This window comes from Muntiacus reevesi, chromosome 6 (assembly GCF_963930625.1).
Source record: "Muntiacus reevesi chromosome 6, mMunRee1.1, whole genome shotgun sequence".
NCBI lineage: Eukaryota > Metazoa > Chordata > Mammalia > Artiodactyla > Cervidae > Muntiacus > Muntiacus reevesi.
Window position 1 is genome coordinate 41,848,399 of NC_089254.1, and position 14,524 is coordinate 41,862,922.

Consider the following 14,524-nt stretch of genomic DNA (forward strand, 5'->3'; position numbering starts at 1 on the left):
ATTAATCAAATTAACAAAGATCAAACACAAAGAACAAATATTAAAAGCAGCAAGGGAAAAACAACAAATAACACACAAGGGGATTCCCATAAGGATAAGGATAACAGCTGATCTTTCCATAGAAACTCTTCAGGCCAAAAGGGAATGGCAGGACATACTTAAAGTAATGAAAGAGAATAACCTACAACCCAGATTACTGTACCCAGCAAGGATCTCATTCAGATATGAAGGAGAATTCAAAAGCTTTACAGACAAGCAAAAGCTGAGAGAATTCAGCACCACCAAACTAGCTCTTCAACAAATGCTAAAGGATCTTCTCTAGACAGGAAACACAGAAAGGCTGTATAAACTCGAACCCAAAACAACGAAATAAATGGCAACAGGATCATACTTATCAACAATTACCTTAAATGTAAATGGGTTGAATGTCCCAACCAAAAGACAAAGACTGGCTGAATGGATTAAAAAAACAAGACCCCTATATATGGTATGTACAGGAGACCCATCTCAAAACAAGGGACACATACAGACTGAAAGTGAAGGACTGGAAAAAAATATTTCACTCAAACAGAAACCAAAAGAAAGCAGGAGTTGCAATACTCATATCAGATAAAATAGACTTTAAAATAAAGGCATCTTTTTTAATTAATAGCTTTATCTGTGTGTATACCTGGAAGTGGGATTGCTAGATATTATGGTAGTTCTTTTTTTCAGTTTTCTAAGTGACCTCCATAATGGTCTCCATAGTAGTTATACTAATTTACATTCCCACCAGCAGTGTAGGAGGGTTCCCCTTTCTCCATACCTTCCCCAGCATTTGTTATTTGTAGATTTTTTTTAGTGATGATCATTCTGACAGCTATGAGGTTGTACCTCATTGCAGGGTTGATTTGCATTTCTCTAATTATTAGTCATGTTGAGCATCTTTTCATGTGTCATCTGTATTTATTCTTTGGATAAATGTCTATTAAGATCTTTGGGCAGGGAAATTACTTCAGCTATAATAATCAGTGTTAAAGAGTTGGTGGGTTTCTATTTGCACAGTCAGTCACTGGACTTCTTATTTTTTCTCCTTCTTTCCCAAGAAAATGGCAACTCGGAACTTTAAGGACAAAGTCACAGTGTCCTCCCGTGACCTCTTCCATTTAAAAATCTCTATTGAATAATGAGTTCATCAACCATGATTGATGCTTTGATCTCCAATTTGGTGCATAATGGAATAAGAGATGATGTAATCAAGGGAGGTTACTGGTCTAGAAGAAAAACGAAGGGCCAGGAATTTGAAGTTGTGTCTATGACCTTGGGCAAGTTACTTAACTTCAGATTTCTTCATCTTTAAGAAGAGAATGAAAATAACTATTTCTCAGGTTTATTGGAAAGTAGAGAGAAAATGTGTACTCCAGGATCCCTTAGCAGACGTAATACCCTATGTAAATGCTGACTTTTTAAAAGGCTGTCATCAGTGGAACCAGAGAGGCTGTAGAACAATCCTGCCTGCCAATTAAGACATGAGAACACCACCTTACCACCTTCAACATGCTGGAGGGTTTGAGATGAAGGAATATCATGCACATAATTTAACTGGAAGTTAACAAAGAGGATTATTAGAAGTCATAACATAGAAGAATCACAACTCCTATGAGACATGCTTCAGGTGCTCAGTTCATGTCAGGTGAGGTGCAGTGAGCCTAGGCATGCTGCATAAAAGAGAGATCAAAAACACATTAGCCACTTAGGCTTAAGAAACATAAACTCATACTATTGTAGGAAAGTGAGATTCTGACGTTTATTTTTCCTGCCCTTTTATTTTTGCCTTCAGATAATCTGACTTTTGGCAAGTTTTAGCTTACATAGGATAAACTAATGTTCCAGGGACAGAAAATTGAGAGAAGCCTCCAAAGGATTTTCTTCTTTTAACACATTCTCTTATAGTTCTTTTCTGTGGATGTTCAACATGAAAATAACAGATGTATGCATTCATTTAATGAATCCATCAGCATTTCAGTTGTTGGAGAATGGTTCTCTCCAGTGGGAGTAGGCAAGAAGCCAGGACTTGTGTGGGATGGTCTCAGTTTCAGCTGTTTATCAGACATGAAAACATGGTACCCAAGACTCCATTATGCCTTGAACAGTAGAGACTGTGGGAAAATGACAAACTGTCAAATCCCACATCCTTTGAAGTGCTGGCAAATTTCTAATTCTGTTGAATTGCCTCAACAATTGGAAACACACTAGCATAAGGAGCAGTGGAGAATTCTGAGCTTATTTCTTTTGCTCATAGCCTTTGAAAAGAGAATAAAGCCTAGGTATCTTGGTAGGAGTTTGTGACTCAGTTGATTTCAGGTGCCTTGGGTCTCTAAAGAGTATTTTGTTCTATTATAAATCCTAGGAGACTGTTCTTGGCATGGGTAGCCATGAAGCATCAATTTCTGTAACAAAGCTGATACTTAATTCCAGGTTTTGTGGGAGGTGCTTTTTCCATAAGGTTTCAGATACTCCCTTCTTAATTCTACAAGAGGGATTCCTTAGTTCCTTCTTCTAAGACCATGTAAAATAATTCTGAACCTGGGATCTTCTGGTACCTTCATCATACACTATTTAGTCAGTTACTTCCTAATAATAACCTATATTAATAGATAAGATAAAGAATTTTCCTGAGTGGTATAGCCAAGAGATAAAGTGTCCAGACGTCTGGATACCCCATGTTCCCACATGCAGGAGATTTCAGAGCTTCCACTGCACCAGAGGCCAAGAATTGTGGCCGTTTTGGAAATGGATCTTCTGTTTGTTGCTTTCCCTGCAATCAATAAACATAACTGTATCCCTGGGGAAGAGGTGGAGTTATTGAAATTCCATGCTTTGATAATTCTTAAATGGTTTAATCTTGGAAACCAAATAGAAATCAATGTTGTTTTTTTTTTTTTTAAACATTGTTGCCATGTGGAGCCAACACATCTAATTCATCTTTGGCACTGTAAGCTATTCTGTGTCAAAGGCCACTAAAACTGATTTTGGTTTAGTACTGGGGATGAGGTCTATGAACTGATGAGAATGAGTGATGAGAGTCTGGTATAAACAACATTTTATAACTATTCAGAAAGCTTAGTAATTCAAAGTAAGAGTTTAAGATCAGAAAAGAGTCTCTGGAGAGTCATTCAGTTCTTGTTTTTAGGTCAAGAATGAATCCAGGATGAGTGCTAGGGCAAAACAAGAATTCAGTTTTTCTTACACTTTCAGAACAGGCTGGCCATAGGCGATTATTAAGGAGGAAGACACAGATAGGACTGTTGTGGAATGAGGTGAGTACTCCTAGGCCTTTCCAACCTGACTAGCCATGTAGATGCTCAACACTGGTTGCAAGGGTTTCAGTTCTCTAGCACAGGTAGTCTAGAGTATAGGACTGAGAACCCTGAATCCTCAGTCTCCAGTAGAACTCAGCCTGGAGCAGACCCATATCTATAGAACCATTCAATGTACTAAACATTCCTGGGTCAGGCTGAAAGCCAGATGATCAGCCGTGAATCTTGCTTTGCTGTTCTCCCAGCTATGAAATAGCTTATAATTTGCCCCATATGGCCACACTTCCCCTGTCCCTTATTCCTTGATCTCTCCTCTCTTCTCCCCTTTCTGTTTGTAAGTCAAGATAAATCTGTTAGTAAAGGTCAAATAAAAAGTAAAATCAAAAGTTTGTAAGTCAGGGTAAAAGAGGTCAAAACACACTGAAGATTAAAGGGGAAAAGGAACTTGTTATCTCAAGTGTCCAAGCAGTTAGGGCAAAATTAAGAATCTCATAAAAGAAGAGTCCTTAATAGAACAATGAGGGATGTGAAGGTTCTAGCACGTCCTCTGCCGCTTTTACCCAAAACCAAAAGTTATCAGATACCTTTGTGATCATCAGAGAATATGACATTAACCTAGACTTTAACTGGGCTCTTAAAATTCATGCAGTGCCATTTGCAAGATACCAGTAAACCAGCTTGTGAAGAATATAAACAACAAGCTAGAGAGAAAAGACACAAGAGAGTAGATGAAGCTGAACCACTACCATGTGCCTCTTACCTCTCTTGTGTGGATATAAGTCCTACCAACTGCATTCTGGTTAGAGGGTTTTAAAAGATAGATAGCCTTCTCTGTTACAGATACTTTTTTTCATTAAAAAAAATAGTAATAAATAAAGAGGATGCCATGACTGGGTTTGAAGAACAATGACAGTTACCTACATTTGAATCTTCCCCTCTTCCCAAAGCCATTAAATCTATTGAGAGGACAAATAAAACTACATAGGACCCATACATTCATCATTAGTAGGACACAGAGACTACCTCACATTACCTATACATAGAGTAAAAACAGAAACAATCTCCAGCAGAGCTTCCTTAGCCACCATGAGTCTGTGGGTAAAGAGAGTGGGAGAGCGGATGCTTAAGACTGTCTTCAGAGTAAAGGATGACGAGAGCTGAGAGGATGCACAGACAAAATCACTCCCAAGAAAAGAAAGTGCAACAGTAAATGCCAAAATGCTGGCATGTAGTACAGACTTAGTAGTTCATAGCCCTGGACACCTGACTTGGCAATGGAAAAGGGCTTGAAAATGAGGGTACCACAAACCTCCCAGGCAGCCAAATCAGAATCATGATTTTTATTGTTATTGTTCAGTCGCTCAGTCATATCTGACTCTTTGTGACCTCACGGACTGCAGCATGCCAGGCTTCCTTGTCCTTCACTGTTTCTGGGAGTTTGCTTAAACTCTGTCCATTGAGTCCATGAGATGCCATCCAACCATCTCATCCTCTGTCTCCCCCTTCTCCTGCCCCCAGTCTTCAGTCCAAAAGCATGGCCATCATCCTTAACCAGAGCTTGACCCTGTCCCATCCAAACCATTACCATTCTGTGGATTTGCTATGCAGATAGTCCCTCATTCATTCTCTTCTGTTGCTGTTCAGGCTGCCGTCTTCTCACCCCTGGACTACAACAAAAACCTCTTAACATATTTCTGCCTTTAATGGTGATACCAGTATTTTCTCCCCTGTGATCTTCAATCCATCTTCTACACTGCTTATTAAAGTGATTTTCCAACAGATAGGCTATCATTATCATTCCCATGCTGGATTAAGTATCTCAACTGAATCCTTCTGTAGCTTCCTTTATCACAGCATAATGGCAAGAATTGTCACTCTGGAATAAGATATGTTATACCCTAGCTCACATGCTTGCTTGTTTCATTATTTGGGGTAAGATTCATAACCTCTCTGAACTGTAAACCTCTCCTTATCTGTAAAGTGGAATCAAAAGTATCACCTTCCTCATAAAGTAGGTAATTACTGTGTGGGAAATACTTTGAACAGTGTCTGGCATGTAGCAGATGCTAAATTAATGTTAACTAACAATGACTAAGTGGTATTGGATTTTTCTAAGTCTCTTTATTCTACTAGACCCAGCCTCAATATTCTTTAAAGATTTTAAAATGGTTTCTCTTTTCAAAAACAGATTAGCTCAGTGTCCACTACATAGAAAGTCCAGTTCAAATGTTTTCAGTTCAGTCATTGAGCTAACTGTCACATTTTCATAAAATCAGTTAATCTGAATTAGATTATTGTCTTACATGAGGGCATGGAGTTCTTCATTCAAGTTGAACTTAATCATCTAAGTTTTCTCCGATTTTGTAATTGCAAATAAAATTCTAGTGTTGTACTAAGGAAACTGAAGATCTTTCTGGAAGGACATGACCAAGAAAGTACTTGAACTTTGGGGCAGCCACAGGCCCCATCTATACAAGCACAGCCAGGCACACTGCAGAGAGCTCACAACAGCCACAGGTGCCGTTCTTGACAATGACCACCTACCTGCCCAGCTTACCTCTGGGTCTCTGCTCTTGGCTCCAGCGATTTTCAGTTCCTAACTTCATCGCTGGGCCTCAAGATCTGATTCAGAGCCCACTGTACATTGGTCATCCCTTTTTGGATGCTACTGATTCAGCCAACATCCAGGAATCCAAAACTCATGTTCCAGACTTCCAGTTTCCAGTCTGTCATGGAAGTCTGGAACTTATCACTCTCATCCTCAAAACAAGAAAAAAGCTGAGCAGACTGAAAATCAGCAGCTCTTCTTAGATCTGTCAGATAATTGAGGTCATAAAACAAAACACCACTGTCAAAATTGGAGAGTCAGGCAAGTAACAGAGAATTCGGGCCTACTGGGAGGGGAAACTTGTGGCTGGAGCCAGTACCAGCAGGAACTCTGAAAGGGTAATTGACTAATTGCTGGAGACTGAGAATGGGTGAGCCTGAGAGAAAAATTCCTGGCAGGCCAACCTTAAGGGGGCCTACAGCCTTTCATGAGCTTTACCTCTAGGAGGGCCGCTAAGTTCTCACAGCAAAGACTCAAGGGGAGGAATAAAGTATTCAGTAACCATTTTGAAACAATGCTGGGACATATGCAAGGCTGGTTCAAAATTCAAAAATCAGCTAATGTAGTTCGTCACATCAATGGGCTAAAGAAGAAAAATTATATGATCATATCAAAGATTGTATTTGACAAAACCCAACACCCATTACTGAAAAACACTCTCAGCAAGACTATGAATAGAGGGGAACTTCTTTCAACATGGTAAAGAACATGTACAAAAAATCTATAGCTAACATCATACTTGGTGAAAAGAAACCTGTGGTTTCCCCGTAAGATCAGAAATGAAACAAGGATGTTTTCCCTTTTCACTCCTATTTTTCATCATACTGGAAGTCCTAACTAATTCAGTAAGAAAAGGAAATAGAAGGTATGTAGATAGAGAAGAAAAAAAAAATGCCTGTGTTTGCAGATGGTATGACTGTTTGATAGAAAATCACAAAGAAGTAACAAAAAGCCAAAACAAAAAATATACCAACTACTAGAACTAATAAGCAATTATAACAAAGTTGCATGATATAAAATTAGTGTACGAAAAGGAATGTTCCGTATGTCCATTTTGGCCCTATAGACCTTCTTCCTCCGAGATTTAACAAGCCTTGCTCATACATAGGTGGGCAGTAAGAGGGCATAAACAGAGAGGCCTGCCTTTGTAGTATGTGAACATGATGCACAGTGTTATGAGATTGTAACAGAAGTAGATATGGAGTCAGACTGAGTAAAGATGAAAAAAAAAAACAACCATCTGGGGGCTTAGGGCACATACACGTTGCCAAAAGCAAAGGGGTTAACTCAATGCCTAAGTGTGTACATCAATATCCTTAGTATTATACTAATTTAACTGGGATGTTGGGAAATATGTCTAAAATCATAATCCTAATGAAAAACAATGATCCATTTCCTTTTTACTTTGTATATTCTCTTATAGCATTCTCAAGAATAGTAGTAATTAATTACGTAGTGTTGTAGAATTGCTTAATGCTCTTATACATACATATGTTTAATCAATTATAATTTAGGTGCCACTAAAAAATGCACCCAGAGATCAAACCTACATTCTCGCGCATCACAGCAGATTCTTTACTCCTGAGCCACCTGGCAAGCTCCCCAAAATGCACTGGTTCATTCATAGGAATAAAAATTTTTAAATTGTTTCTTCTAAGAGTATATTCGAAACTATCTCCTACCTGGCAAGCTCCCCAAAATGCGCTGGTTCATTCACAGGAATAAAAATTTTTAAATTGTTTCTTCTAAGAGCATATTCAAAACTATCTCCTTACCATAGGAAAAGGAGTCTTGCTGTTTACATAGATACTTAATTTTTTAAAGTATAAACAAAAAGATAATTCTTTTAAAAAAAAAATAGACTATTTTTTAGAAGAGGTTTAGGTTTGCAGCAGAATTAAGCAAAAGTTACAGAAATTCCCCATATATCTCCTACCCCCACACATGCATAGTCTCCCGTATTATCAACATGCCCCACCAGAGTGGTATGTTTGTTACAATCGATAAGCATGTATCAACACATCATAATCGCCCAAAGTCCATAGTTGACATTAGGGTTGCCTCTTGGTGTTGTACATTCTATTAGTTTCGACAAATGTGTAATGACATGTACTCACCATGATAGTATCATACAGAGTAGTTTCACTGCCCTTAAAATCCTCTGTGCTCCACGTATTAATCTCTTTCTCCCCTATAGGTTTTGATCTTTTTACTGTCTTCATACGTTTGCCTTTCCAGAATGTCATATAGTTGGAATCATACAGTGCTTAGCCTTTTCAGATTGGCTTCTTTCACAGTAATAGCATTTATACTTCCTCCATGTCTTTTCTCGGCTTGGTGTCTCTTTTCTTTATGTTGCTGAATAATGTTCCATTGTCTGGATGTTTATGTATCTATTTACCTATAGAAGGACATGCTGGATGCTTTCACATTTTGGCAGTTATAAATAAAACTCCTATAAGCATCTGCATGCAGGTTTTTTTGTGTACATATACTTTTAGCTGAACTTTGATGCTTTGCAGGATTTATCTCCCATTCTTTGAGACAAATATGTCTAGTCAAGGCTTCCAATATACCTCCCACATTGATGTAGTGAACCCTTGAGATAGTCTGCAGTATGTCCAGATGTTTCACATCCTTTCAGTTTGAACTGGAAGAACAGACTGTTCCTAGTTGACTTAAATTGAAGCAAGAGGGCTGGGCCTCTGCCTCATAGTATCAACCAGCAACTGGATTAGCTCTGATCCAGGGAAGAGGCCTATCCAGGGATGCAGCAGCTCCTGAGGAAGGACTCAGCTGGGTGAGTGAGTGCCTTATCACTGTCCCACCCTGGCTCACCAGCTGAAATTGTGGAACTCAGGTTGGGACTTGAAACCATGGTCTTTAAACCAAGATCACACACCTGATATCAGGAATTAAGGAAGCTCAGGTTCTTGATGTCTCATTGCAGAAAGAATTCAGTGAGAAACAGTGATAGGTAAGAAACACCTTTATTTAGAGAGAAACACACTCCACAGGCAGAATGTAGGCCATCTCAGAAGGTGAGAGCAACCAAAAAGATAATTCCTTAACAAACTAATTTTTATTCACCTTGAATATTGACCACAATTTATTTGGTATTAGTTAGTTAGTTCAGTCACTCAGTCGTGTCTGACTCTTTTCGACCCCATGGACTACAGTACACCAGGCCTCCCTGTCCATCACCAGCTCATGGAGTTTACTCAAACTCATGTCCATTGAGTTGGTGATGCCATCCAACCATCTTATCCTCTGTTGTCCCCCTCTCCGCCCATCCTCAATGTTTCTCAGCCTCAGGGTCTTTTCCAATGAGTCAGTTCTTCGCATCAGGTGGCCAAAGTATTGGAGTTTCAGCGTCAGCATCAGTCCTTCCAATGAATATTCAGGACTGATTTCCTTTCGGATTGACTGGTTTGATCTCCTTGTACTCCAAGGGACTCTCGAGAATCTCTTCCAACACCACAGTTCAAAAGCATCAATTCTTTGGTGTTCAGGTTTCTTTATAGTCCAACTCTCACATCCATACATGACTACTGGAAAAACCATAGCTTTGACTAGATGGACCTTTGTTGGCAAAGTAATGTCTCTGCCTTTTAATATGCTGTCTAGGTTGGTCATAACTTTTCTTCCAAGGAGCAAGGGTCTTTTAATTTCATGGCTGTAGTCACCATCTGCAGTGATTTTGGAGCCCCCAAAAATGAAGTCTGTCCACTGTTTTCCCATCTATTTGCCATGAAATGATGAGACCAGATGCCATGTTCTTAGTTTTCTGAATGTTGAGTTTTAAGCCAACTTTTTCACTCTCCTCTTTCACTTTCATCAAGAGGCTCTTTAGTTCTTCTTTGCTTTCTGCCATAAGGGTGGTGTCATCTGTATATCTGAGGTTATTGATATTTGTCCTGGCAATCTTGTTTGGTATTAGGCTAAACTAAATAATACTATAGCATCCCTATACACAATTTAGGCATACTAAATATACACACACATTGACATATTCATGTAATCTAACAACTACTAAGATGTATACATATATTTAATTTACACACTTATACTCAACAATTGGGCTTCCCTGGTGGCTCAGCTGGTAAAGAATCCGCCTCCAGTGCAGACGACCCGAGTTTGATCCCTGGGCTGGGAAAATCCCCGATAGAAGGGAAAGGCTACCTACTCCAGTATCTTGGCCTGGAGAATTCCATGGACTGTGTATAGTCCATGGGGTTGTAAAGAGTCAGACATGACTGAGTGACTTTCACTTTCTCCTGCATTGCAGGCAGGTTCTTCACCATCTGCATCACCAGGTTAAGGGAATGTAAAAAGCAGTTGACTAAATAATCTTATTTATTCCATTGGTTCTATTCAAACAACTTAATAGAACAAAACTTCTAATATATTTGTACCATAGCATCTCAGTTAAAGGGGCTTCCCAGGTGGTGCTATTGGTAAAGAATCTGCTGCCAAATGTGGGTGACACAGGAGACATGGGTTTGATCCCTGGGTTTGGAAGAGGAAATGGCAACCATTCCAGTATTCTTGCCAGTAAAATTCCATGGACAGAGGAGCCTGGTGGGCTATAGTCCATGGGGTTGCAAGGAGTCGGACATGACTTAGCAACTGAGCACACACACACATCCCAGTTAAACCGATTCTTTTGCCAAACTTGGCGGTCTGTTATTTAAATTTGCAAAATCATCAAGGAAAAAAGTTTCTTGAGAAATGCCCAGCTATGACTATATCAGACATTGCTTCCAAAATGAGTGTGTCTTTCAAGAGTACCAAATAATTTTAGTTTAATGTGATCATTGAATGTCTAATGTTCTCAGGAAAAAAAACTAAAGTTGGGAAAAGTAATTAAAACCAGATCCTAAAAAGTTAATACATCTGAAGCTCCAGATACTCAAACTTCATATGCTGTGGTTTCCAGTAAAACTAAAATGAGGTAATTTTTTATTCTTATTATGTTCATGACTCTTGCAAAACCAAGTCAGGGTAAAAATGCTTATCTTCTCCTTTTTCTCATTAAATCATTACATAGTTTTCAATGTCATATGCCAAAAAGGGAGTCCCCTACCTTCTAAATAACAAGAAATTTCCTGATAAATTTAAGATAATCTAAACATCTCAGTTTAATCAGGTTTGTTTCAAATCCAGATAAAGAATTGTGAAAGTGGCTTATGTATCACTTTCTCCTCCTCCCTCTTTGTTTCATCTCTTTGGAACTTAATGATTAGGCTGGAGGAGGGAAGGAGGAGAAAGATTACCACATGTCCATTAGTGTAAACCTTGAAACCTTGGAAGAGGTAGAAAGAGATTGAAAGTTACAGCATTTCAGTGTGAGCATACAGACACACATACACATACACACACACCACGTACACTCCAAAAGCAAGGAGAAGAGGGGGAAAAAAAGGGATGATGAGGAAGAGAAAAAGAAAAATTTTTTTTTATGAACTTGAACAGCCAATCTTGTACAACTGATAATTAAATTATTCTGTATGTCCATGCTCCTGTATTCCCCATCTTTTGTTTTCTTTTAGATCACTGAAATCAATACATCAATAAAAGACTACATTTTTAAAAGCTATACCAAACTTAGCTATGTGATCATACAATTAGCATATAGGTAAACTTCTTCGTCTAATATCTTAGAGCACCTAAAAATAGTATGATTTTCAGGCTCCCAAGAGGGAAAATAAAAAGGCCATGGCAGGAAGCACTGGCTTCCTGATACTTAGCTTCAAACTTTGGTCAGCACTCTCTTTCATTCCAAGAAGCACTTTTAAATGAATAGTGATGGATATTAAGAGGTCTTGTGTGTCATTACCATAGGGGGTTTTAATACTTCTGAATGATTTGTAGTTATTGATCAAATGTAATTGATCACCATGAAGGAAATATAACCTGATACTAGAAATGTTAATACCTGTTTAATTTTAATAACCTTTATTCTGTTGCCTTGTTAAAGACCTTTTGAATGCTTGACTAGATCATATTTATAGATAAAGTTTTATGTAATTTCATGTTTAATCCTTAAATGAACTGTGATACATAAATCACGGTTTAACCTTAGAGGAACTGCTTAGCTTTTTCTTCTAGTAGGTTACACGCATTATAACCCCTTTTGTTATTGTAGAGTTACAATCTTGCTCTATGCAAGTTGTTGGTCCTCTCTGGACCTTTGCTTTGAAAAATAGTGTTTGTTCTTTTTACCTCTTTATACAGTTGAACATACTACTAGGTAGATTTCTTAGGAACCTGCTAGAAATTTGGCAAGCGGGATCTGAAACAGGGAGAAATTCACATCGTTTGACATTATTGCCTCCTAAAGGAGACTTCTTTTTTTTTTTTCTTTCCCTTCCCTTCTTTTTAAAGGAGACTTATCAGTGTTACATTTTCCTGTTCAGTATCATTACATTGTCCTGATACAATGAAGTACAGTGAAAATCATTTGAAAACAATTTTTCCCACTAGGTTATGTTGACCATCAACCATTTAGAACAGCAGTTCTCTGTTTCTACTCTTCATTTATGTAAAATTAGATTAGTTTGCTGAGAAGGCATAGGACTTTAGACTGTCGAAGCCCTCTGGGCCTTAGTTTCCTCACTTGTAAAATTACAGAGATGGTTTAGATGATTGTAAGATTCCTTCAGCTTCAGAATGGTGAAATTCTATGCTAAAGTCTAGAACGCCATTTGACCTGGCACTCTGTAGCCCAACAGTTCATATAATGTTTAACACTCTCCTATTAGTTATGTTAGAACTTCTTGAAAAGTTCATTTCAAATTCATGGAAGACAGCTTAACTTCAGGTCTGCCATGCACTGGTGGACTTTTCACCTAATATTTGCATTATCTTTCTATGTGTGAGATGACTTCTTTTCTGTCAATAAGAGTTTGTATTTAAATTATTTTTCTGAATTTAATCCCAGATTTTCATAAATACTGGGGTTTCTGAACTCTCAGGATACTTTAAATGGGGTTTCCAATACATTTAACAGTTTCCACATTCCTAGATTATTAGTTCTGTTTAAAAATGCTATCTTCCACTATTTCACTAATCAGTAACCAGATTTTGTCCTAGTTCAATACAAGTATGATATATAATTTCAGTTGTCTTCTTTTAACAGCAAATTGAGATGCTTAATGTTGTGATAAACACCATGTGTGGCTTGCTCACAATAACTACTTTATGACTTCCTATCTATCACTCAATGCCAGGTCTAGGAAATTTACTTCTCATGAGTTCTTAAAGTACCATTTGAGCATATAATCATTTATCTTATCCAATTACTTATTGGATAAGCATGAGCTTTCCATCCTGGCAAAGTATACTACCAATTATGTTTGAATAACTTAGTCCCTAATGGTTAAGTACCTGGTGTAATTTTTCAGACTCCCCCAATTTTCATGGTTAGATGATATAACATTTCTTTCTACAGAACATTTCTATTATATTAATATGAGAAGACTTTTACCACATTGCAGTTCATTATTCTCCAAATAAAATGTCAACCTATCCCTATCTATCCTATGAGTCTGACATCTGGAAGGGAGAAAGTAGACAGGAAAACATAGAAAAGTAAATCCTCTCAATCACCTCGGGCTGTGGAGACCTAACTAAAGGCAGAATTGATTCTGGCTCAACCAAGATCACATACGTATTATTAATTTCATTCCACTTCTTTTTTTTCCTGTTGTTACCCACAAAGGTTATTCAATTTGCACTTAATTTTCAATCTTAATTCTTTAACAACAACAACAACAAAACATAATTGTCTTACCTGGATTCCAAAATCGGTGATTTTATCACACTCAGACACAGAAAGTTCCTTTAATTTTCTATGTCTGGAGAGTGTCATCAAACCCTAAAAATATTAATATAAAGATTATTTGATGATATATTAGTATATAGAAGGTGTATTTCCAATAAGATAGCAACAGTTTATGCAAACTAAAAATATTTAGCTTCTGTTTTATATTTCTTTAGACCTAATCATACGATCACTTTGGTTAGGCAACATTATTAAATAAAATTTTCAGGTTATCTCTAATGTTTTACAAAAAGTATTACAAATCCTAGAACCAGAAAACTTCTTATCTTGCCTGTTTCCAGGTAAATGTTATATCAATCAATGTAAAGAAATCTTCAGATGCCTAAGCTTACAGCTTTATTTTATTTGAAGACACTTCATGTGGCTAATGAATCTATTTATCAATAAATTCTTATTTATGCTTAGTCTGAAATCTGAAAATCTTTAGCTCATTTTATGATGTTTAATTGCTTGGAGGGAGAAGAAACACATCTTTATGTAAAGGCCCGTAGACAGATAATTATTCACTAGTAGTTCATTTCTTTTTTCAGGCTAAAAGTTTTGTCTCTTTTCATTTAAAAAAATGGATTTCACTTTCATTCCTTCACTTTTTTAATGTGTGGTTTTGTTGGTGCTCAGATGATAAAGAATCTGCCTGCAATTCAGGAGACCCGGGTTCAATCCCTGGGTCAGAGAGATCCCCTGGAAAATACTGGCAACCCACTCCAGTTATCTTGCCTGGAGAATTCCATGGACAGAGAGGCATGATGGGCTGTAGTCCATGCGGTGGCA

The 14,524-nt window shown here is 37.7% G+C and overlaps 1 protein-coding gene across 1 annotated transcript in view; it reads right to left on the bottom strand.

The window, feature by feature from the left end:
* Positions 1–14,524, bottom strand: part of FBXL13 (F-box and leucine rich repeat protein 13) — a 215,503-nt gene that overhangs the window by 22,627 nt on the left and 178,352 nt on the right. The window contains exon 18 of the mRNA XM_065938466.1: positions 13,703–13,786. Within this exon, the coding sequence (XP_065794538.1) occupies positions 13,703–13,786 (84 nt within the window). The remainder of the gene's footprint in view (positions 1–13,702; positions 13,787–14,524) is intronic.